General features: G+C 37.6%; 1 protein-coding gene across 3 annotated transcripts in view; it reads right to left on the bottom strand.

Annotated features, from left to right (window-relative positions):
- The window catches only part of PLS3 (plastin 3), an 89,541-nt gene that overhangs the window by 36,145 nt on the left and 31,042 nt on the right, over positions 1–22,354 (bottom strand). The window contains exons 1-2 of one of the 3 annotated variants that reach the window (XM_027089572.1): positions 21,324–21,446; positions 5,787–5,867 (exon numbers count right to left, since the gene is read on the bottom strand). In XM_027089572.1, the coding sequence (XP_026945373.1) occupies positions 5,787–5,859 (73 nt within the window). In that variant the 5' untranslated portion in view covers positions 5,860–5,867; positions 21,324–21,446. Of the gene's footprint in view, positions 1–5,786; positions 5,868–21,323; positions 21,447–22,354 lie in introns of those variants that run through there. The other 2 variants (XM_027089574.1, XM_027089573.1) reach the window with 2 other exon arrangements.

Raw genomic sequence — 22,354 nt, 5'->3', positions numbered from 1 at the left:
CTTTCCTGTATCCTTCCTGATATGGGAAAAGAATCACTGACCATGTGTCATCTACTTTTACATATTTGTAAAGTTTTATCTACTCTGTTTCTCCATATTTTAACAGCAGATCTGGCTTGTACTACCTCCCGAGATCAAAGGCATTTTAGTGTTAGTACTAGTAAATTACTGCAAGGTTTTCTTAGAGTCCCCAAATCATACCTTTTGAAGAAAACAATTTTAATTTCAATAAGGCAGAGGGAGCCTAAAAAGGCAGCTTGCAATTAATTTTGGAAAATCTCCCAGCTGCTAAAGTACTTGAAAGACAAAACAGGGTGCAATTATTTTAAAAGAGTTTTATGCTAATTTTATTTCCAATCCCCAGCCAAAACACACATACACACACACACACACACACACACACACCCTTAAACAATATCAGAGATCTAATGTGCTGCGCTTTGGAAGGCTAGAATATGGGACAGCACAAAGGCATTTTAGAAAGCTTCTCCCTCTTCAGTGACGTTATTAACCAGGAGCTCGAGACTATGTTTGATGGTGAACTTTTCGTATCCTGAGTTTTGACATAAACATGAGAATTTAATAACAAATGGACCCCAAAACACAGCTCTAGACTGAAAGCAGTTTTAACAACTGGAAATCACAACTTCCTGGCAGGATGGCAGTCCTTTATTTACTCATTAAAGCTGCCAATATTCTGAAGGCCCTTTCTGGCTCATTTGCCCCTTCCTCATTAACTACAGATTGGTGTGGGGTGGAACAGGTTCTGCATTTCGAAGACTCTTCCGTTCCAGCATCATATTTTCGACCACCCGATAAAGTAGATATTATCATACAGCCTGTATTATCTACAGTGTTCTCAATGTTTCTGCAAACACAGGTCTCAACTGTTCGGTTCAGAAAATATGGCCAGTGTGGGCAGACACTGACGGGCTGCAGGGAAAAAGAAGAAACTCCACCTACTCAATGAACAAAGTTCCCGCATGGAGTCCAGAGCTGAACTTCAAGAAATGGATCAAGTGTTCTATTTTTAAAGAAAGATCGCTAGACTTGAAAAAAAAAAATCACTAAGACACTCCCAGTGCTGTACCAGAGAGGCCAGTGTCTCAGTATCTTTCAAACTGGCTGCTGAATTCATCAGAGAGGAACCAAATGTTTTTAACAATAGATCCTCTCTGTCTGTCTGTCTGTCTCTATGATGACACGTGTAGATTCACATCTGCATTGTTTTGAAAGAAACCTCATTATGCTCTCTTACCAAGTATTATTTTAGATGCCAGTTAACTCTCCCAAAACCCTCCCCCCAAGTAACCTTAAAGTAAATAAACTTATTATACAGCCATGTTCCTGCAGAAGTTTGAATCACACCAAGAATGCATATCCTTAAAAGGAAATGTTTTCCCTCCCCTTGCATCCTGTTATTTAAGCTATTTTAAGTACTTGTCTGGCGAAAGCTGAGCCAGAATTCAAGTAGTTTTGATTTTACCTCTGTTTTACACTGCCCATGTCCAGGTGGTATGTGGTACAATCTATCACTTCAAATGCATCTTTTGGGGTGCTACTTTGTCTTATAAATCTGACAGTGAGAGAGAACGGGATTTCCCTTGACCCCTGGCTTTTGTGTGTATCTGTGTGTTGCTTTATTCATCCTTGAATCTGTTAAATCTAGTGTCTTTCTTTATAAACAGGTCACGTATGTGTGTCCTCATCTGCAATACATATGCAACCTCTTTACAAACCCACTACGGACAGTACTCATTAGGACTTAAAGAAGAAAACCAATCAAGTGCAGATGCACATCCTTTCAGAAAAGCTGTGTTTAAAAGTTCCATTTAGTTTAACCAATATATTCCACAAATTTTTTGCACTAAAAAAATGACAAAAGGAATCTATATATCTAACAATAATGGATTTAAACACACACACACACGATCCTGATTGCCTATGAAAGCACACAAAATATTAATTTAAAAGACTCAGCCAAAAGACTTGTGCAGAAGAATTTAGATTATATTCCACCCTCAGATCTAAGCAATAAAGTCGAGCTTTCATTAGGCATTAAAACTTTAGAAAAGGCAGCTGCTAAACATCTCCAGATGCTTAAACACGGGTTTTGCCTTTCACAGCTTATACCTTTTGAGGTAGCTCATTCCAGCGAATACATATAAGAGGCAGTTTAATGAGTCCCAGCTAAGGATAGAATAGAGGTCGCTACCAAAGAGTTCATCCTAATAGTGGATCCCCAAAGGTGGAGGTCAATTACAGCTGAAGGCTGGACAAGGTTAGAGGGCTGAGACCAGGCAATCAAAAATGCTATCAACTGTTTTCCAACTCAAAATTTCCAGCAGTTTGGCTATCATTTTCCACCTGCTGCCACTTTCCCACTTAAAAAATACACACACACACGAGCGCATTCTCGCACACCCCCAATCTGTGTTCCTATCTTCCACACAGTCAAAACATGGTTTTCAGACTATCCTGAGACCTTCATTTCTAATATTCCATCAATAATTAACCAGATGGCACAGTGAAAGAGCACTGGTTTATTTATTTATTTTGGTTGGGCTGTAGTTTTAATTTTTTAAGCCATAATTAAACAAATATGCACTGGTGTCATCTTATTGAATACTAAAAGTAAATTCAAAGAAACCACCATGCTTTTTGTGGCATCATCCTGATGTGGTTTTTATATACTAGAGAATATCAAGTAATTTGAAATAACTCAACTTCCTGAGATGAGAAAATCTGGTACAGCTACAATCACCATAACCAAAAATTGTTGTCTTAGTTTGGTGGGCAGCCTCAAAGGAATAAACCCACATTCTTCCTAGTCATTTATGAAACCCCATTATTTTATTTCAGAAGTGTTGGATTCCTGTTTGGAAAAAAAACCTGAGCGGCTATTGCTTAGGAGAGAAAAAAACGTTTGCAGGACTAAAGCCAATCTGAGAAGATCTACAATACATGAATTTATCTTTATGACAAGGCATCATTCAAATGACCTTTAGCTTCTATAACAAGATTAAAGTCCCAGAGCGTAAAAGACATTTTCTCCTTGGTAAAATATTTACTTCCCATGTGTTCTGAAAAGTTTTATTTATTCTTCTTTAGAATGAACTTATACAGCATTGCAGCATTTTAAATTAAAACAGAAACATTATGAAGTAGGAAAAAATGAGAGCCAAGGATTCTGCTATCCCAGTGGAAAATACTAGAAACAAATGTTGAGAAAACGAAAATAATTAAATGAAAATATACTGCTTGGAACTTAACACTAAGCAGGTGCAGAAAGTGAGTGAAAGGAGAATGTAAATCTTAATACTCGATTTTTATTGCTAGTAAAGAGAGTTTCAAAGCACTATTAATTGATTGAACAAAACCCATGATTAGTGGTAATTACAGAGATTTTCTCCACACACTATTATTTTGCTGAATTTCTAAAGAGATAATCAAGGCTATTATTTTTAATAGACGGGAAAAATCATATAATGATTTCCATATTGTGTCACAATTGAACTGAGACAAAGTAGTCTTCCCTCCCCTCCCCTCCCCATAAGAAAGAATTGTCAGGAAAATAGGTTATAGAGCTTGTTTTTAAAATCAAGTTTCCCTGAATGAAAAAAAAAAGGATTTCCATAACACCTTTGACAGTTGCCTAAGGGCTCTGCAAATAAGAATAACTAAAAACTACAAATATTTTAAGGGAAAATCAAAAGATTCAGCTGGGTCTTTAAACACTTTTCTAAAAGACAGACTATACACAAGCATATTAAAAATATGCTGAAAAATATAAATTTTATGTGTTACATTGTAATGGCCAAAGCCTTCAGAATAAATTCCGTCATCATGAAAATCTTCATAACAAAGACCGCTTGTGATAATGACAAAGTCCCAGTACATGAAAAGACTACCTATAATTCCTTGGAATTCAATCAATTAACTATTTATGTATTGAAAACCTAACATGTGCAACAGTGAGCTAGATACTGAGGGGGAATACAAAATAATAATATGTGGAACAGGCAGAAATTTTGGACTCCAGAATTCCTATTTACAGCATATAGAGTAATAAGAGTATCATAGAAGTACATGCCTGGTAGGGCTTCAATAAGACACACGGCTCAATCTCCCGCCTTTGGGAAGGTGTTTGCCTACCCTAAACCCTCCAAGATGTATGATTTAAAGTAAGACAGTAGTTCCACAATGACCCTTTCTTGCAGTCCAAGCTCTAATTGATCTCTCAGACCAATTTAGCCCTGTTTCCTCCTTGGAGATAACTGGTCAACCCTCTTTATATCATTAAGCTTTAAAAGAGCAATTAAGCTCTTTTACTGATAAAAGTATCCCAGTGCCATCAGGTAAACCATATTCAAATTAGCTTTAATTTTTAAAAAATATTGCACACAAATATTTCCAAGATGCTGCACATGAGAATAAGGCTTGTACTCAACAATAAACATTGATTTGAGGAGGTGAGGCCTTGAAGATTAAGCAATAGCAATAAGGTCCCCACCCCCAAATCCTATTCGTAAAAAAAACAAATCAGGCTGTCCCAAACACTGAAAGATGAATATAAATAAAACAGAAGGTTTGAAGGAAACAATTATGATAAGAACAATTTCTACAGAATAATGCGATTTAAAAAGTCTTGCAGCCAAGAATTCACCTGCTGTTTTTCATAATCAATCTATATTAAACTGAGTAGTACACTTCCTCCAGTAAGTGGTATCTATGGCAAGTTAATTGACTGCCTTTTTTTCGTACACACACACACACACACACACACACACACACACACAAAAGTGTTAGATCCAGGACTTATTTTTTCCTAGTTAGAATTCTGATGGGATTATGAATAGTCATGCTGGCTGGGGGAGTCATTATTTTTCCCAAGGCATGTTGTTATTACTAAATGACTTCATAGAAAATGTTGCTCATAAATGTATGGGAATAGGGATGTGTATTTCCTCACTTTTCACTGATGGGGTTCCCAACACAGGTCAAAGAGTAGATTCTGATTTAAATAACAAATCATTTTGATTTAACTTCATACCCTTTAATCAAGGAGATACCAAATAGTATTAGTCTTCCTCGCAAAGCACATGTTGACTCATGTGAGCACACACATCAATAATCAGGTCTTACCCTGTTTTCTCATTATCTCCACTGACTTGACCTGAGCACTGAAATTTGGAATGTAAATACTATAAATTGCTTCCAATTCAGCTGCTGAATTCGAAGACATGTTATATGATGTTTAAGGATAAACCAAGTGGCAGGCTAATCCTTCCCATCTTATACTGATGCTAATTCAATTTAAGAAGGTCGAACAGTGTGCATTCTCCAAAGGCACATAAGATCCATGAAAAAGGCAGGAAAGCCACGCTGATTAGGGAAAGGTAAAACATCATCTAATGGTTCTTAACATCTTCAGGGGTCACCTGGCCCTTTAAGAATATGGTGAAAGCTCCAAATCCTCTCCTCAGAAAAATATGATAAACAAAATACGATAACAACACAAAATTTGTCTAAAAATTTCAGGAGCCACAGCAGCCCCCAGTTAAAGACTGGGATCCTGGACTAAAAACCTTTGACCATATTAGACACTAGATATAATTAGCAATAACACAGTTTAAAGTGTAGCTTCTAAAACTTTATTCCATTGGTTCTAACCATCTTGCCCTAAGTTTCATGATTAACCATTCATATAATTTTTCAGAGAAATAACTTTGATTAGTACCAAATAAAGTTTGCTTTACTATAGTTACTCTACAAAAAACACTTACCGACTTTTGCAAAGGCCTCTTTGAGTTCATCAAGCTCATCTTTGGAAATCTGAGTGGTAGCCATCTCATCCATTTAAAGATCTAAAGAGAAACCAGAAGGGTTTAAGACTTTAAACAGAAACAGAGTCATAGATACAGAGAACAAACAGGTAGTTGCCAGAGGGGAGGGTGGAGGGGGAGGAAAGAAATGTGAGGGAGCTTAAGAGGTACAAACTTCCAATTATAAATTGGAAAATAAATAAGTCACAGGTATGAAATGTACAGTGTGGGGAACACAGTTAATAACTATGTAATATCTTTGTGTGGTGACACATAACAACTAGACTTATCATGGTGATCAGTTTGAAATGTACAGAAATATCGAATCACTACGTTGAGTAACAGGAACTAACAGTGTTGTGGGTCAATTATACTTCAAAAACAAACTCACAGAAAAAGAGATCAGATTTGCGGTTACCAGAGGCAGAGGTAAAGGGAGGGGGAATTGGATGAAGGTGATCAAAAGGTACAAACTTCCAGTGATAAGATAAATAAGCACTAGGGATGTAATGTACAACACGATAAATATAATTAAAACTGCTGTGTGTTATATATGAAAGTTGTTAAGAGAGGAAATCCTGAGTTCTCATCACAAGGAAAACAATTTTTTTCTATTTCTTTTATTTTGTATCTATATGAGATAATGCATGCTTACTAAATTTATTATAATTATTTCATGATGTATAGAAATCATTTTGCTGTTCACCTTAAACTTATACAGTGCTGTATGTCAATTATATCTCAATGAAACTGGAAGAAAACATTTTTTTAAGACTTAAAAAAATTTTGTGATGATTATAAGCACTCCTGCAAACTCTCATTTTAGGGATAATTTAGACTTTCTAGAAATGCAAACTACTAAAACCATCTGAATAGGTCCTCATATTTCTAGCTACAGCCATAATAAAGAAAACAAACAAATGAGAAGTTATCATTTACCAAAAGTTATTCAGAAAAAAATACTTGTGAATCTTCCTTTCAAGGACAAAATCTTACATTATGTTCAAAGAATGTAAGGAAGGGGAAGGTACCAAGTAATGACAGAAATTCTTGGTTACATGTGCCAAAACTAAGTCAAAATTATGTGACCAAAGATTCGTGTAAAATATAACTTTTTTGGGACTTCCCTGGCGGTCCAGTAGTTAGGACTCCAAGCTTCCACTTCAGGGGGCACGGGTTCGATCCCTGACTGGGGAACTAATATCCCGAATGCCATGTGGCGTGGCCAATAAATAAATAAATGAATGAATAAGTGTTAAAAAAAATAACGTTTTCATTTAGCATTTACGTATCTATCTATCTTACTGGCTATTTCCATTTTTCCCATCTTTATTGAGATATGTGACATATGATACTGTGTGAGTTTAAGGTGTATATCATAATGATTTGATATACATATATATTGCAAAATGATTACCACAATAAAAGTTAACACATCTATCACCTCACATAGTTATCACCATTTTTTCCATTTATATATCACCATTTCCATATATCACCATTTTTTTTCCATTAAGCCATTTAAAAATCTTTCACTGTGAAAAAACTGATTTTCAGGTAGTATAAAAACAGCTATCAATCATTCCCATTAAAGGAGGAGTCAACTGGGCTTCCCTGGTGGCGCAGTGGTTGAGCGTCTGCCTGCCGATGCAGGGGACACGAGTTCGTGCCCCGGACTGGGAGGATCCCGCATGCCGCGGAGCGGCTGGGCCCGTGGGCTATGGCCGCTGAGCCTGCGCGTCCGGAGCCTGTGCTCCGCAACGGGAGAGGCCACAACAGTGAGAGGACTGCGTACCGCAAAAAAAAAAAAAAAAGAAGTCAACTAAAACAAATTATTTTTGGCTTTGATACAGAAACACACACAAGAGCAGGCTAATTAACACATCTTTGTGTACACAACTTATTAATATTATTTGAGTTTATACTCTTTCTGATTTGGCCCTATTTTACCTATTTAACCAATAGTCAGGGCTTGGCAAACTATGGCCTGTGGGCCAAATCTGGCCCACTGCTTATTTCTGTATGGTCCCCAAGCTAAGTATGGTTTTTACAGATAAACATTTGCTGTCAAATGTTTGAACCTCAGTTAAGTGAAATGTTACCCCAGGGGGCGAAAAAAATTCCATTCTTCTCATCAGTTGAGTTGTATTACCAAAAAAGGTACTCAAATATTTATTATATTTTGACTTTTGTCAGTAAAAATCTGTGGAAATAATATTTAAACCCTTGATATTAATAATATAATATTCTTATTTTGCCTCTTGGCGTACAATATACATGATGTGGACCTTTACAGAAAAACTTGACTGAGCCCTGCAGAAGAGAAAGGAGGTCTGTACCACAATGGAAAATTCCCACATACCAACCTATTAACAATTTTTAGACAGAAGGAAATGAAAATGATTATGTGTTGTCCTTTTTTGTTTTGGCTTTGTTGTTTTCTGTCTTTTTAATCTTTTTAAAGAACTTTACTCTTTAGAACAGTTCATGGCAAAATTGAGCAAAAAGCACAGAGAATTCAGTTCCCATATACCCCCTGCCCTCACACTCGCACAACCTCCCTCATTATGAACATCTTCCATCAGAGGGGTACATTTGTTACAATTGATGAACCTTCTTTGATACAGCATTGTCACCTAAAGTCCATAGTTTACATTAGGCTCACTCTTGGCATTGTAATACATATTACGCATTTTGACACCACTATAGTATCATACAGAATAGCTTCACTGTTCTAAATGTGTTGCCTTTTCAAAAAAGTAGTCTGTGTAAAATTTCACAAACTGTGAAATGCAAATTTGAGATCTTATATTTACCCCTTTTAGACATTTCAAAAATAATTTTTGAATAGCCTTTCATATGTATTTGTGGGATTTATTTATTTACTTATGGCCGCACCGCGGCATGTGGGATCTTAGTTTCCAGACCAAGAATTGAACCCATGCCCCCTGTAGTGGAAGCATGGAGCCCTAACCACTGGACCACCAAGGAATTCCCCCTTTTAGACATCTTTATTAAGAGTTAAAAAATTACTCACCAACTCATCTTTTTTGCCATGATGACTAATACTTAGTACAGAGACGCTCAAGAGAGAGCTGGGCCACATCTGTCTTTTGCACATCCATAGCTGTCACTTCTAGAACTTATCACAGTCCCAGGCAGGTAGTAAGGCACTCAATAAAATCGTATTTTCATAAATTCATCCATTCAACAACTTGCGTCAAGGCCTACATTAGACAAATTCATATTCCTACTAATTCCCTGAATGCTCATAACAGCCTTTTGAGGTAAATATTCCTACTCCCTTTTTTCTTATTAGAGATAACCTAGGCTCAGAGAGACCATGGACCTGGAATTCAAACTCAGGTTTCTCAAATCCCTGGGAAGTTTTAGCTAAGTTTCCACCATAATGTAACACATTTATAATGACTCATATTTTTAAAAAATTAAATAAAAACAGACTTTTTAAAAACATAAAACAGAACTTGCCGGTTCATAAACTTTTCTTACCTATGGTGTTAAAATGTCACTAAAGAGGGACAACTTCTCAGTAGAAAGTTGGGTAAATACACCTTTCAGAGCAGTCTCGGGATCTATAAGGTGAAGAACTTCAGTTGGACACGAAGGCAGACATTTTAAAGATTAAGAGTAAAAAGTGATTTTGCATAAGTTAAGCTGCAAAGTGATTAACAGTACTTTTAAAAAGTATTGTAGGGACTTCCCTGGAGGTCCAGTGGTTAAGACTCTGCGCTTCCACGGCAGGGGCTGCAGGTTTGATCCCTGGTTGGGGAACTAAGATCCCACATGCCCCGTGGCGTGGCCCAAAAAAAATATTCTATATTTTATTCACATGGTGTTCAACACGTCTCATTACAAAAATACTATATAGGATTTACTCCAATTTTCTTCATGTATATTTTAAGTAATGATGTTTTCAATATAAAGTTATTGCCCATCTCAGAACAATGGCACAGAAAGTTTGAAAGTGAGACTGTCTCAGAAAATCCAAAACATGTGGCCTCTCCTTTACTTCTTTTTTTAAAAAAATAAACTTATTTATTTATTTATTTTTGGCTGCGTTGGGTCTTCGTTGCTGTGTGCGGACTTCCTCTCATTGCGGAGATCGGGGGCCACTCTTTGCTGTAGTGCACGGCTTCTCATTGTGGTAACTTCTCTTATTGCAGTGGCTTCTCTTGTTGCAGAGCACGGGCTCTAGGCTCGCGGGCTTCAGGAGCTGTGGCTCGAAGGCTCTAGAGTGCAGGTTCAGTAGTTGTGGCGCACGGCTTTAGTTGCTCCGCGGCATATGGGATCTTCCCAGACCAGGTCTCGAACCCGTGTCTCCTGCATTAGCAGGCAGATTCTTAACCACTGCACCACCAGTGAAGCCCCTCTCCTTTACTTCTAAAGGTCCTTTCTAGTTTGGGCAATTCGTGAGTCAATAATAATCTAAAGTAGTTAGTCTTTTTTTGTTTTTAAAGACGATTTTATTCTCATACTACTATATCACTTCTATAAAACAGAAAATTAGACAAAGATGGTTCTGGACATACCCCCCGCCCCACCGCACCCTTTATCCCTGCTGAACAGTGGGTTCTGACTCAATCCTTCCCTCCCACTTCTCCCCTTTGCAAGCAGCGGGTCTGAACAGGGTAGAAATCTCTTCCCTCTTTTTATACACCTCCCCCAACACACACCTCTACCCTCACACAATTTACCAAGGCGTCTGTTATATGCCTAGCTCCTGCCCTCAAGGAATCTACAATCTGGGGAAGACAAAAAAATGTAGATAATTATAATTTGACACAAAGTGAATTAGTGGTTGTAATAAAAGGTAGAGAAGGAGAAAGACTCTGGAGACCTTAAGGATTATTAATTCCATCTCAGGCAGGCCAAGAAAGTAGTACTTTTGTTCTTCGTGCAAAATTAGGAAATACATAGATCTCATAGAAATGATTTCAAGGCACTTGTTTACTTAAAAAAATATTAACACAATGCAGCATTTAAAAAACCCAAAATATACTTTCTGTTCTTTCTTTCTTTATTTATATGGCTGCACTGGGTCTTAGTTGTGGCACACGGGCTCTAGTTCCCCGACCAGGGATCAAACCTGGGCCCCCTGCATTGGGAGCCTGGAGTCTTAACCACTGGACCACTAGGGAAGTCCCCAAAATATATTTTAAAGTTTTCTAATTTCTTATTCCTGTCTAATTATCATAATGAAAGCTTAAAGTGTCCCCTTTTACACCTATAACTCAGATTTTTCATCTACAGAAGACATGAAGAGGCACAACTGAGTAAGAGTAAAAAGAACTGCAATACACATATATTCCCAAAACATTTGTTTGATCCAGGATAACAAAATAGCTTAATTTAGGAGTCTCTCACTTGAATAAATTCAATTTCATTTATTTACAATTATTTGAAAGTAAATAAATAAATGCTACCCTGAGGCACCTGAGCTAAAACTAAGAAATCCAACATAAAGTTTAAAAGGCTTACAATATACACTTCAGTTGACAAAAATCACTGAATATTTAAATTAGCTACTGAATATTTAAATTAGCTACTTAATGCAGACTTTTTTTTCCCACTATGAATAAAAAAAGTTTGTCCTTAAGACTACTCAAAGGTACTTGATGGAATCTTTAAGGAAATCAAGCAATGAAATACTATCTTGGGAGAAAATATCACATTTAAATAATTCAGGGAAGACAGGAACATCAGATTTTTAGAAAACCTTGCGAATTTACTGAAAGCTCTATCCCTCTTCATTGGGCATTCATTGAATTTTTTCTCTCAAAGCAAGTAAAACATCCCAGACTGGGGTTTAGGAAGCAAAATAGATGATGATATCATTATTGCCCTATAGACACGTTGATTCAATCCTGAACACTTGCGGCAAACTGTTGTTCCCCACCCAAGAATGCAGTATGTTATGATAGGAAGATTGTGAGATGTGGAATCAGAAGACATCAATTAATGCCCCGGCTCTGCTACTTCCTAGCAGTGTGTCTATGAGCGAGTTTATTTAATCCTGCTAAGGCTCAGTTTCCTCTTTTGAAAACAGCGATAATAACTACTTCCCCAGGGTCCTTGTGAAGATTAAAGATGGCATGTGAAAGCACACTGTAAACTATAAAGTATTATACAGCAACTTCAAATCCTTAATGAAAGAAAACGGTGAACAAATCAATGCCTAAGTAATTGTAAGAGGCTATATAAATATAAGGCATGAGTTCTACTAAGAACCTTTTAAATGGAATGTACGAAAAGTTATGTCATTTGCCCTATAATTATTGACTACAGAGTATAATAGATCTCCTTCATATATAAAAATTATAAGCCTTTAAGTCGAAGTAATTTAAGAAGGATGGGACTAACAAAAATCTGTCAGCCATTTTTTACCCATGACTCAGTTTGGCTCCTGCATAAGACCAGTTTCTAAACACAACTTGAAGAACGGCCAGGAGATTTTTTTTTTTAAATACAATTTTTACTTTATATCAGGACCACTTAAAAAAATAGCTAACAGCTTGTCAATATTGTCACATTTCTCCTACATTGCACATTTTTTTCATAAGCAATGCAAAATAAAAGGTGAAGAGGTAAAAAGTAAATATTATTGCTGAATAAAAGTTTAACCTCAATTTCACAGTATGTGATTGGTAAGTAAAAAGAAAGTCTGACTTTTGAAATATGTTGAAATGTGTCCTTTTCCCCAGTCTGTCTTCCCACAAAAGCGAACTTTATTTACATGGAGAGAGCAGGCGCCGATATTAAAGAAAGAAAGAAAGAAAGAAAGAAAGAAAGAAAGAAAGAAAAGAAAAGAAAAGAAATATATTTTCCCTCCATTTAAATTTAGCCAAATGAAATACCATCAAAAGTAAAAGCTTCCAGGGTCTCTGCATTTTTCTGAATTCTCTCATCTGCAGAGCACTTTGATCTGTCCCCAATTCTGTTTCCTCCCTAGCTCCTATGCCTGCCTTCGCTATAAAGGGAAAGCATCAGGAGAAAAGCAAACCCTCTCCCTAAACATCTGAGACACAGGAAAACAGATTTTCAAATAAGGGAATGAAAGGAAAGCAAACAAAACCTTGTTTGTTTGTTTTGTCATAAAAGGATATGGTGTACAACTGGGTCTGAATTCAGGGCGTCACCCATAGAGGAATCTTATGCCTATGAAGTCATCCCTAATTACAGAGTTTGACTAACAATACAGCAATTATGAAACCACTCCACTGGCTCCTTTAACTATACTTAAACCCTCAACACAAATCTTTGCTGAGAAAGGTGTACCTACAACTACCTACCTGAAACTATTACTCAAGTTCTAAAAGGTATTTGATGGAGATGAGGAAAGGGGTGGTGGTGCCTGTTTTCACCCCCTAAGGTGATTCACGTTAGGAATGCTGCTGACTAAATAATCTACTTACTAATCTGTGTCATTCAGAACCACTCCGGTCAGGAAGCAGGGCACACAATGGGAAACTTAACCATAGATAATCAAGAGTTGATTACGAATTTTATATTTTTTTCTTGAAGTTGAGAGGAACTAAAAGATAAAAGCACGGCATATTCACCATAGACATTATCCAGCCACTTGTATGCCAGGTAAACAGAATTGGTAAAGTGAGGCTGATGACTTAAAATCAGAGATTTGGCCACACACACTTAAGCTGGTAAGCTCGAATCATGAAGAAGAGAGGGTGGACAAAACATGGAAGAATACATTATTTGTAGTTGTGTATCTGTCACCTTCCTCTGTCCAAAACAGGCAGCACTTTGGAGCAGCCACACTTCACATACCTACCTGTACCAACAGAAACTGCCACCCTGCCTCCTCACTAGTAGGTAAGTCAACAGCACTAGTCTCCAGGTCAGATGGGCGTGCAACACTCTCAGCTAAAGCTCACCCACTCTCACTATGATTACTCAAGCTCTAGTGCCGCGTTTCCAAATGACTTGAGAAGATTTCAACTTGAATGTCTATCATATTCACCCACTTATTCATTTATATTCAAGCCTTAATTGAAGGCTTAATATGTACCAGGCACTGTGTTGGGTGCTGCAGATATAGAGATTTAGGACCCAAAGCCTCCTCTCAAAGACCTTACTGTCCAGCGGGGAGAAAGATGGAAAAACAAAGACATAATATTAATGCCATCATCCTATTCACTGAGTGGTAGGGTGACAGTGGTGGGCTTCAGGAAAAGTTTTCCAGAGAAGGTGACTTTTGAACTTTATCTTAAAACATAAGTAGGGCTTCCTCAGACAGATATCACTGGTAAAGGCATTCCAGGCAGAGAGAAGATGATATTCTAGAGCTGTAGAAAGATAGTGTGGTTGGAGCACTGTGCCTAGGGTTTGAGAGAGACACAATTGGAGCAGAAGGTCAGGGTCTAATTTAGAAAGGCCACACTTAAAATCTGGACTTGACCCTCTGGTCAAGGGAGAAGCAAGGTCAGTGAGGAAAATTCCAGTCAGGAGAGTCTAAGTGTCTACATTTGAACTTACTGCCACATTATTTCTCCCCTTTTCAAATATCTCTCCTGTCAAATCAGGTCTCCTTTTCAACTTCCCTACTTTCCTCAGTCTCCAGGTTTACAAATTTGAGAAGTTTGGCCACAAGAAACCACTGGAGATTGAAGTAAATCACTAAGCTCTCTGGATTCTTCCATCATACCCTTTTATCACCTCATGTCTGGCCTTTTCCAAAGGCCTTTTAGCTGATCTATCTATGGTCCTTTCTCCCTCCAATGTAATCTCTACGCTGCTAACTTCCTGAAGAGCAGATCTAAGGTATGTTTCCTACAAAAGCAAGTCCTAACTTTTTTTTTTTTTTTCTTTTTGCGGTATGTGGGCCTCTCACTGTTGTGGCCTCTCTCGTTGCAGAGCACAGGCTCCGGACGCGCAGGCTCAGCGGCCATGGCTCACGGGCCCAGCCGCTCCGCGGCATGTGGGATCTTCCCGGACCAGGGCATGAACCCGTGTCCCCTGCATCGGCAGGCGGACTCTCAACCACTGCGCCACCAGGGAAGCCCAAGTCCCAACTTTTAAGCACAACATCCTAAGCCCTACACTCTTCTGTATTGATACCTGTCTATTTTTCCAATGTTTCTTCCGATTACACACACTGCACACCCTGGAATCACACTCTCTTCACACCCTATTCCCCAAACAGGCCATGTATTTTCCCACCTCTGTTCCTTCTCCTCTGTGCTTCTCTCTAGTGGAATGCTGTTCACCTGTCTCCTATGTACTTTTCAAAAGCATCTTTGAGAAAGTCTCTTTGGAGTGTCCCCACCTGAGAGAAAAATTCTCTGTTCCCAGGACTCTCACAGAACTGCATGCTTTCTTCTGTTACAGCCAGTGCTGGATCCTTCCAGACAGCTCCAATTTTAAATATCTTACTGTCAGACCATATGTACTAATTTTTGAATGGGAAAATATAGTCACCACAAGGATAGCATTTAATACTACTATACATAAGCTCTCTGATGGGATGGAAGGGACCGTTTCCCATTCATCTTCATATTCCCAGCCCCTCTCACTGTGCCTACAGAGTAGGTAATATAAATAATTAATATAATAACATATCATTGTAAGTTTATACTATAGCAGCTAACATTCTTGGAGGACTAATTGTTTATACGGACTGTGTTAAATGCTTTATATATATTATGTAAGTTATTTCTCAGCAAAACTCTATGAACCACGTAATATTGTTATTTCCATTTTACGGAAAAGCAAACAGGATTAGAGAAGTTGAGTAACTTGCCCAAAGTCACATGGCTAGAGAGAGGCAGAGCCAGGTCTCAAACCCAACTCCACCCGACACCAAAGTCAGCATTCTCAATCGTTATGCTGTACTGCATAGCTTCCTCAACCACGGCTTAGTGAATGAATTTATCTCCTCACAGACTATAAACTTATTAAAGTAGAAACACAGCTTACTCATCTCTGTATTCACCACAGCACTCTATGCAGAGACACAATGCATTATCAGTAAATATCTTGAATCAAAAAAGGTCCACATCTAGTACCCACAACCATTTTGATCATGTCAGTCCCATTTCAGGAAGCTATAATTTCTTATGCCTAAACAGCTGGTCTAAACTTTGCCTGGTATTCCTGGTCCTCTAGTGTTCCTACGAGTCACATCTAACCAGTTTAACCTTTCAACAACACTCAAAATTAGCTTTTTGATCACAACCATCCTCCTGAACGATACCCGTCCTATTAACTCCTACATCAGCATCTTTTATCCTGCCGCCACTACCTCCTGCCCTCCCTGCTAGTAAGAACTCCCTCTCTCTGTATCTACCTTTTACACTTATAATGCCCTCCTCTTTATTCCTCTTATCTTCTTATCCAAATCCTACTCATCCTTCAAGTCTCAGCAGAAGCCTCATCCGCTCCCAAACCACATTTCCCAGTGACTCCACACCCCTGCTGACCTTTCTCTTCAACTCCCGCAGGATCTAGAATCTTGCCACAAAATTTAGCAGTTTAATTATAGACTTCCTCCTATAGTTATATAAGTGGATGTGAGTACAGTCTGGCTGGGACATCCATCATCCTACTAGATTCAGTTCATCTGCCTCCTCCACACTGATCCTCAAACTTGGTCCAAGAGAATAATCTTCCCCAATCAAAGACAACCATTCTTTCACCAAGAGCACACAAATACTTGTCTAATTACTTGCTCTGCAAGTCTTATTTCAAGATTGTTTGTTTCTCAAGAACAGAGTCTAAACTTCATCTTCTTCTCGGATACTCCCACAATGATAATCCATTGCTGGATGCTGGGTACAGAGGTATGGCTCAAAAATGATTCCAGTTGACTGCAATGTTTTGAGGGTGGTGATAATCTGCAACATACCCAATATTCAATGATTACTGAAATTATATTAGGGAAGAAACAAGAGCCTAGGGTAGTTGAGTGACTTTGCCCAAGACACAGAGCTGTGCAGCAAATGTAAAATTAAAAAAAAAAAAAAAGAGTATGTGAGAGAGAAGGCAATTAACTACTCGTACCGTAAAAATAAAAACAAAAAGGCTACACACTGCTTTGTGGAAAGAAGGCTCATGCCTATTATACCCTATGGAAGATAATTTAAAAACTCCTAACCAGGAATTCCCTGGCAGTCCAGTGGTTAGGACTCTGTGCTTCCACTGCAGCGGGCACCGGTTCGATCCCTAATCAGGGAACTAAGATCCCACATGCTGCATGGCACAGCCAAAAAACAAAAACAAAAACAAAAAAAACCTCCTAACAAATGTGACCATCATATTGAGAAATATGAACGGTTGCCAGAAAATGCAGTTCCTTTCAGCTAATTCGTTTTTATTACTTGAAGGAGGGATTCACTTAATCCTTGAATTGAAATCACCAAAACTGTAACTGTGTAAAATATATAGAATATTGGCAACGGGTTCAGTAGATACTATATATTATAGAGTTCTAAAATTTCTTTCTTCAAAATACTGGTGTTAAATAAACAATAAACAGGCCATACTTTTTAAAAAGAAGGACATGAATGCTGACCTTCTCTTGTGGCACATTCATTCCTATATATGACATGTTTCTGCTTCCCTGTATTTAATATCCCTTAATTTCAGCCACTTACATGCTAACTACTGTAAACAACCATTCCCATTGTATCAGTGCTAATAACTTAGTACAAATGTAAGCAAACACTCAAGTATCAATGTGACGATTTGATTTTGAGTTTAGGATTTCTTTTTTCATACATAAGCCATCACTGTGGTACTCCTAGTTTTTTTAGTGATTAGTTTACCTTACCGCTGATTTTTCTCCAGGGGCAAGCGGCTTGGAGTTTTGTTTGCTTACTTTTAGAAAACTTTAATGGAATCTTGGTAAAGGAGCAACTGTAATAATTTAAGAGGTTATATGCCTCTTTCTCAATTTAATGATCTGTTGCTCTGAAAGTCACAAGTGAGTCAAACTCTAACTGGTCTCACCTGTGTCACAGGTTTCTAGTCCTGAAACTTTAGGAAAGGTAAAAGCAGACAGAAGAAGTGGTGAAGGATTTTACTGTTTATTATTCCAGCACCTCAGCATTATTAAAAATTGTTCGTTATAGTCAACGTGGAGAGCAGACTTCTGTGATGAAAGCAACATTCAACATGTAGAACATACTTTACTTAACGAGGTTGTTTTTCAGGCCTAGACCCTCTGGTAATTCTACTTGACATTTCAGCTGCAAATTGGTAAAACTACACAGAGGACATTGATAGATAACCCCCAATAGAACAGACAGTATTTTCCCATGAGGCACTGTTATATATGCTGTTAGGCTGTACAGGATTCGGGACTAGAGAATAAAGCAGCTGGCTGATGGAACACACATCTGGATACATTTAGCAACTATGCTTCTACAATTCATTTAGATTAAAATAATAGGAACACAAAAACATATCATTTTGGTAACATAGCACACTATTTCAGGGACATTTGTGAAATGACCTAAAAAGCCTTACTTACTATTTACATGACAAAATACGTTTCAAATTCCAAATCAATTGAGCAATGAACTCTGGAAGGTTCTATCAGGGACTGAAGGCTAACTCTCCCTTTTATCCAACCTCAAGTAGCTGCCTGCCTATAAGTGCAATTTTGCTTTGGATGTACCCAAAAACATTAAGGAGACTGAAACATTAGCTCACTATATTTAATGTGAAGAAGGGATTGCTATCTCCTGCATGTATGCTGCTCCAACAATGCCCATGGATGCATGAGAGAGGGTGAAGGTTTATTAAGAAGGGCAAGGGAGCAGAGGCGGCTGTTATTTGCCAAGTAATGCGCACAGAGTTAAACTAGCCCTCTTCCTACTTCCCTAATACCTACAACCAATTAAGCCACCTCAAATGTTCTGTCTGTGTTGTTTTAAAGGAGATGCAGCATAGGGTTCTGGTTGCTAACCAGTGACACCCCTTCCCCAATTACAGGAGCTCCCCACCCCCCAGCGTGTCCCACCATCTACTTCTCTATCTCCTCCGCTAGGCTGTGAGCTCCCTGAAAGCAGGGCTGGTACCTCATTTGACTTTGTATCTTGGCTAACAATAAGCCCCTACTAAATGTTTGTTGAATGAACTGATGTTCGAAAGTAGGGAAAGTGAACAGACTTAAACATACTGCAGGCTAAGTAGTTGTCACGCGTGGTTTTCAACATGCATACTCTATAGAGAAAGCTGGGAACAAAATAGTCAAGACATAATAATGTTCCCACATTCTTCACAGGCACTTGGCCTGTTAGCATGCTTTAACTATCTACTGGTCTTTAATACTTCAAGATACTACAAAACTCTTCAAGATGTTTGCAACCTGTTCTTTGAATTTAGCTGAAAGTCAAACAAAGGTTTTTTTTTCTTTCAGAAACAGTTTTTACTTGGCAACAATTTTGGCAATCAAGCAGCACATTTCACCTTTACAATAATATACATCACGCACACATCATGTTTTGACAAACGTGCAATTTATAGATAAATGTATCATTTAGAAATAAATGTAAATTGCTGCAAACTAAAGCTGTACTTAAAAATTTTATTATGAAAATTTTCAATGTATACAAAAGAGAAAATGTACAGCAAACACCCATAATCCCATCATCCAGATTCTACATTTATCAGATTTATCAGGATTTCCACACTGATTCTCTCTTCCTGTCCTCTTCTTTTCCCTTGCTTCCTCCCTCCCTCCCTTCTCGACCCCCCTTCCCTATCTCCCCCTCCCCTACCCTCTCTCTCTCCCCCACCTCCTGAATTACTGTAAAGCAAACCCCAGACATCCCATGAGTGATTTCACCCTACTTAGCTATTAAATGAGTTCATTTCCTGGAAACACCTCTATTCTGTTCTAGGATCTAGCATAAGCTAGATTCTAATTGATCTTTTTTTCAAGTACCAATATCTGTGAGTCACTTAAACCCCAAAGGGTGCCCAATCCTGTGTCATTTCCTGGAGGAATATCAACTACTTCCATTTTAAGTAAAAGTTTACTTTCCTCTTTTTGTCTTAATAAAGATAAGATCTTTAAGCAATGGCTATTTTAAAATAAGTTAATAATTTTTCCCATAGAAACATTCACATCAATTAAGTCAGATTGAAGACATTCTTTAAATTCTTGCTAGACAAGAGTTTTGTAGATATTTAATATACATCTTAACCATATTCTAAAAGCCCCCTTTCCTATTATGAAGAATACTATATCAAACCCAAAGACACAACAAAGTTATACCTCTACTTCCCCATCTTTACAAAGCTAAGAAGTATTAACTCCTTGGATTGAAATAGCACATTCTTCTTTTAAAAGGTCCAATCCCTTTATTTCCTAAGTAAACTCTGACATTTTCCAAAAATATCTGAATAATTTATGAAAAAAACATATCTGCTGCTAATGAAATTAATTAACCATCACACTTGAGGAGTAGTTCCATTCTCCTTTCCTGTGAAAAATAACACGGAAGCCAAGGGCAACCTTCAGGTATATATCTCTCACAAGGCAAGATCAGACCAGTTAACTCAAGACAAAATATTATGATGTACAACTCAGAAATCACTAGAGATAAAATTTCAGCTTAGACTTTGAGCTAAGCTGGAAGTTTATCTATTAGTCACTAAAATGGCCTCCTGCAGTGTAACATACCCTGCTTATATGTTCTCAAATATGGTACTTGTTAATTGAGAAAACTAGACTCTTTTGTTTCATACTTCACTTTTTACCTCATACGGGTGTAGTTAAGTACAACTAATTTGAGAGGTTACCCTTGATTCGGAGTCGAGATTTATACAACCAGCTATATTGAAATAGGAGAAATAAAACATATGATCACTATGTGATAGAAAACTCTGGTGAGTTTGTGAGCATCAGAAATCACTATCACTACCATATTATAGTAACACCACCAAAATCTCATCATCAATGATTTTCATGTATTTTGGCAAGTATGAATAAACACCAGTACAACTGTTTGTCATAAGTTATTTTGTAAGAGTAGAATATCAATCTGTTTGCCATATTCTGTCATGACAGCTACCCTCAACTTCTATTTCACAGAATTTTGAAAAACCATTTAACAGTGATCAAAAGTATTTGAAATTCCATTCCCCTTCGCCCCATCCCCGAGATATAAAGTAAGAGTTTCTGTCATTTAAACCTTTGGCATCTGACTTGATAGATACAGCTACATAATTAGGATTACAAAACCAATTTTTAAAAAGTACAAAGTCCCTAAAATATTCCCCAAATAAAGAAAAGACAATATATAGAGAGAGAACAAGTCAGATTCTAAACTTCAAATTTTTCTCTTAAAACAAATTTGCTTCTACTTGAATACATAAGATTTAGAAAGCGTCTCCAAATGTGTAACTACCCAAACACATAATAAGGATTTCGAGATGTTTAAAGTAAATTTCTGCTTAAATATTCCATAATATAAAAGTTAGAGCCTAACGAAATAATATTAAAATTGTTACCCTTCCGGGATGAGAGCAAACCTGTTGTTTCTTTCTCGCAGCACTAAACAGAAGGAACCTCCCACGCCCAGAACGCCAATCTGGAAACCCAACATTCTTCTCACAATTGCAACTTTAGAGAGCAAGTCATAACACTTCCTGCTAGAGAGAGAGAGCACCCTGACAAAGCTATGATACAATACTTACGAATCCCCTTCCTGTCAGCCTCACAGTATTTTGCCAAGTATTAACAAATTCGAACTTCACAACATTTAGAGAAAAGTGAATTTTTTCATTGCAGCTCCACTGAAATCATGCAAGAACACAAGGGAATTTAAAGTTGGTTCAGGTCGAATAGCTACAACCCACATACCTATTTAAAGTTTGAACATTAGCCAAGTAACCTGCTTATTTTAGAACACATGGAACCAGCTTCTCCCCAGAGGCCAAGTCACTCGTCCATAGGAAAGTGCATTACTTAGAAAGGCAAATGAACTGTCCCAGACCACTTACGTTCTATTATTCATCTCGATCCATACTTACGTCTTTATACAACACTTACACTCCATATGCTAGGTGTCAGAGCATTAACTGCGAGTATCTATATCTTGTTTTCTGTTGAATACATAAGCTGTTAAGTGTAGGAACTATATTTTCTACCAGCCTAGCATACAGGAACGAAACCAATACTTGACGAACTGAATTTTCTATTGAGAGGCAGTACTGCTGAGTAGTTTAGAGTTCTGGAGCCAGACTGGGTTCAGATCCTGTCTCCACAATTTTCTAGGTTGTCTTTGGACAAACTGCTTAAGCTCTTGTGCCTGTTTTCTCATCCAGGGATGATAATAGTAACTACATCACATAATGATAACTATTTTGTACATTGTTGTGATGCTCAAATGATTTAATGTGCGTTCAAATTTTAGATCATAGCCTGGTAAATTGTAAGCACTAGGTATGTGATAACTGCTATATTCTTATTATTGCAATTTGTTTTTTAAACTGGTCTAGCAATTCTAATCAGTTAATTGTTAAATGAAGCAACTGGTTAG

The sequence above is a fragment of the Aethalodelphis obliquidens genome, unplaced genomic scaffold (assembly GCF_003676395.1).
Source record: "Aethalodelphis obliquidens isolate GAN/ISIS:26980383/991018 unplaced genomic scaffold, ASM367639v1 scaffold66, whole genome shotgun sequence".
Taxonomy (NCBI): Eukaryota; Metazoa; Chordata; class Mammalia; order Artiodactyla; family Delphinidae; genus Aethalodelphis; species Aethalodelphis obliquidens.
Note: the sequence above shows the minus strand (reverse complement) of the source record. Positions and strands in the feature narration are given on the sequence as shown.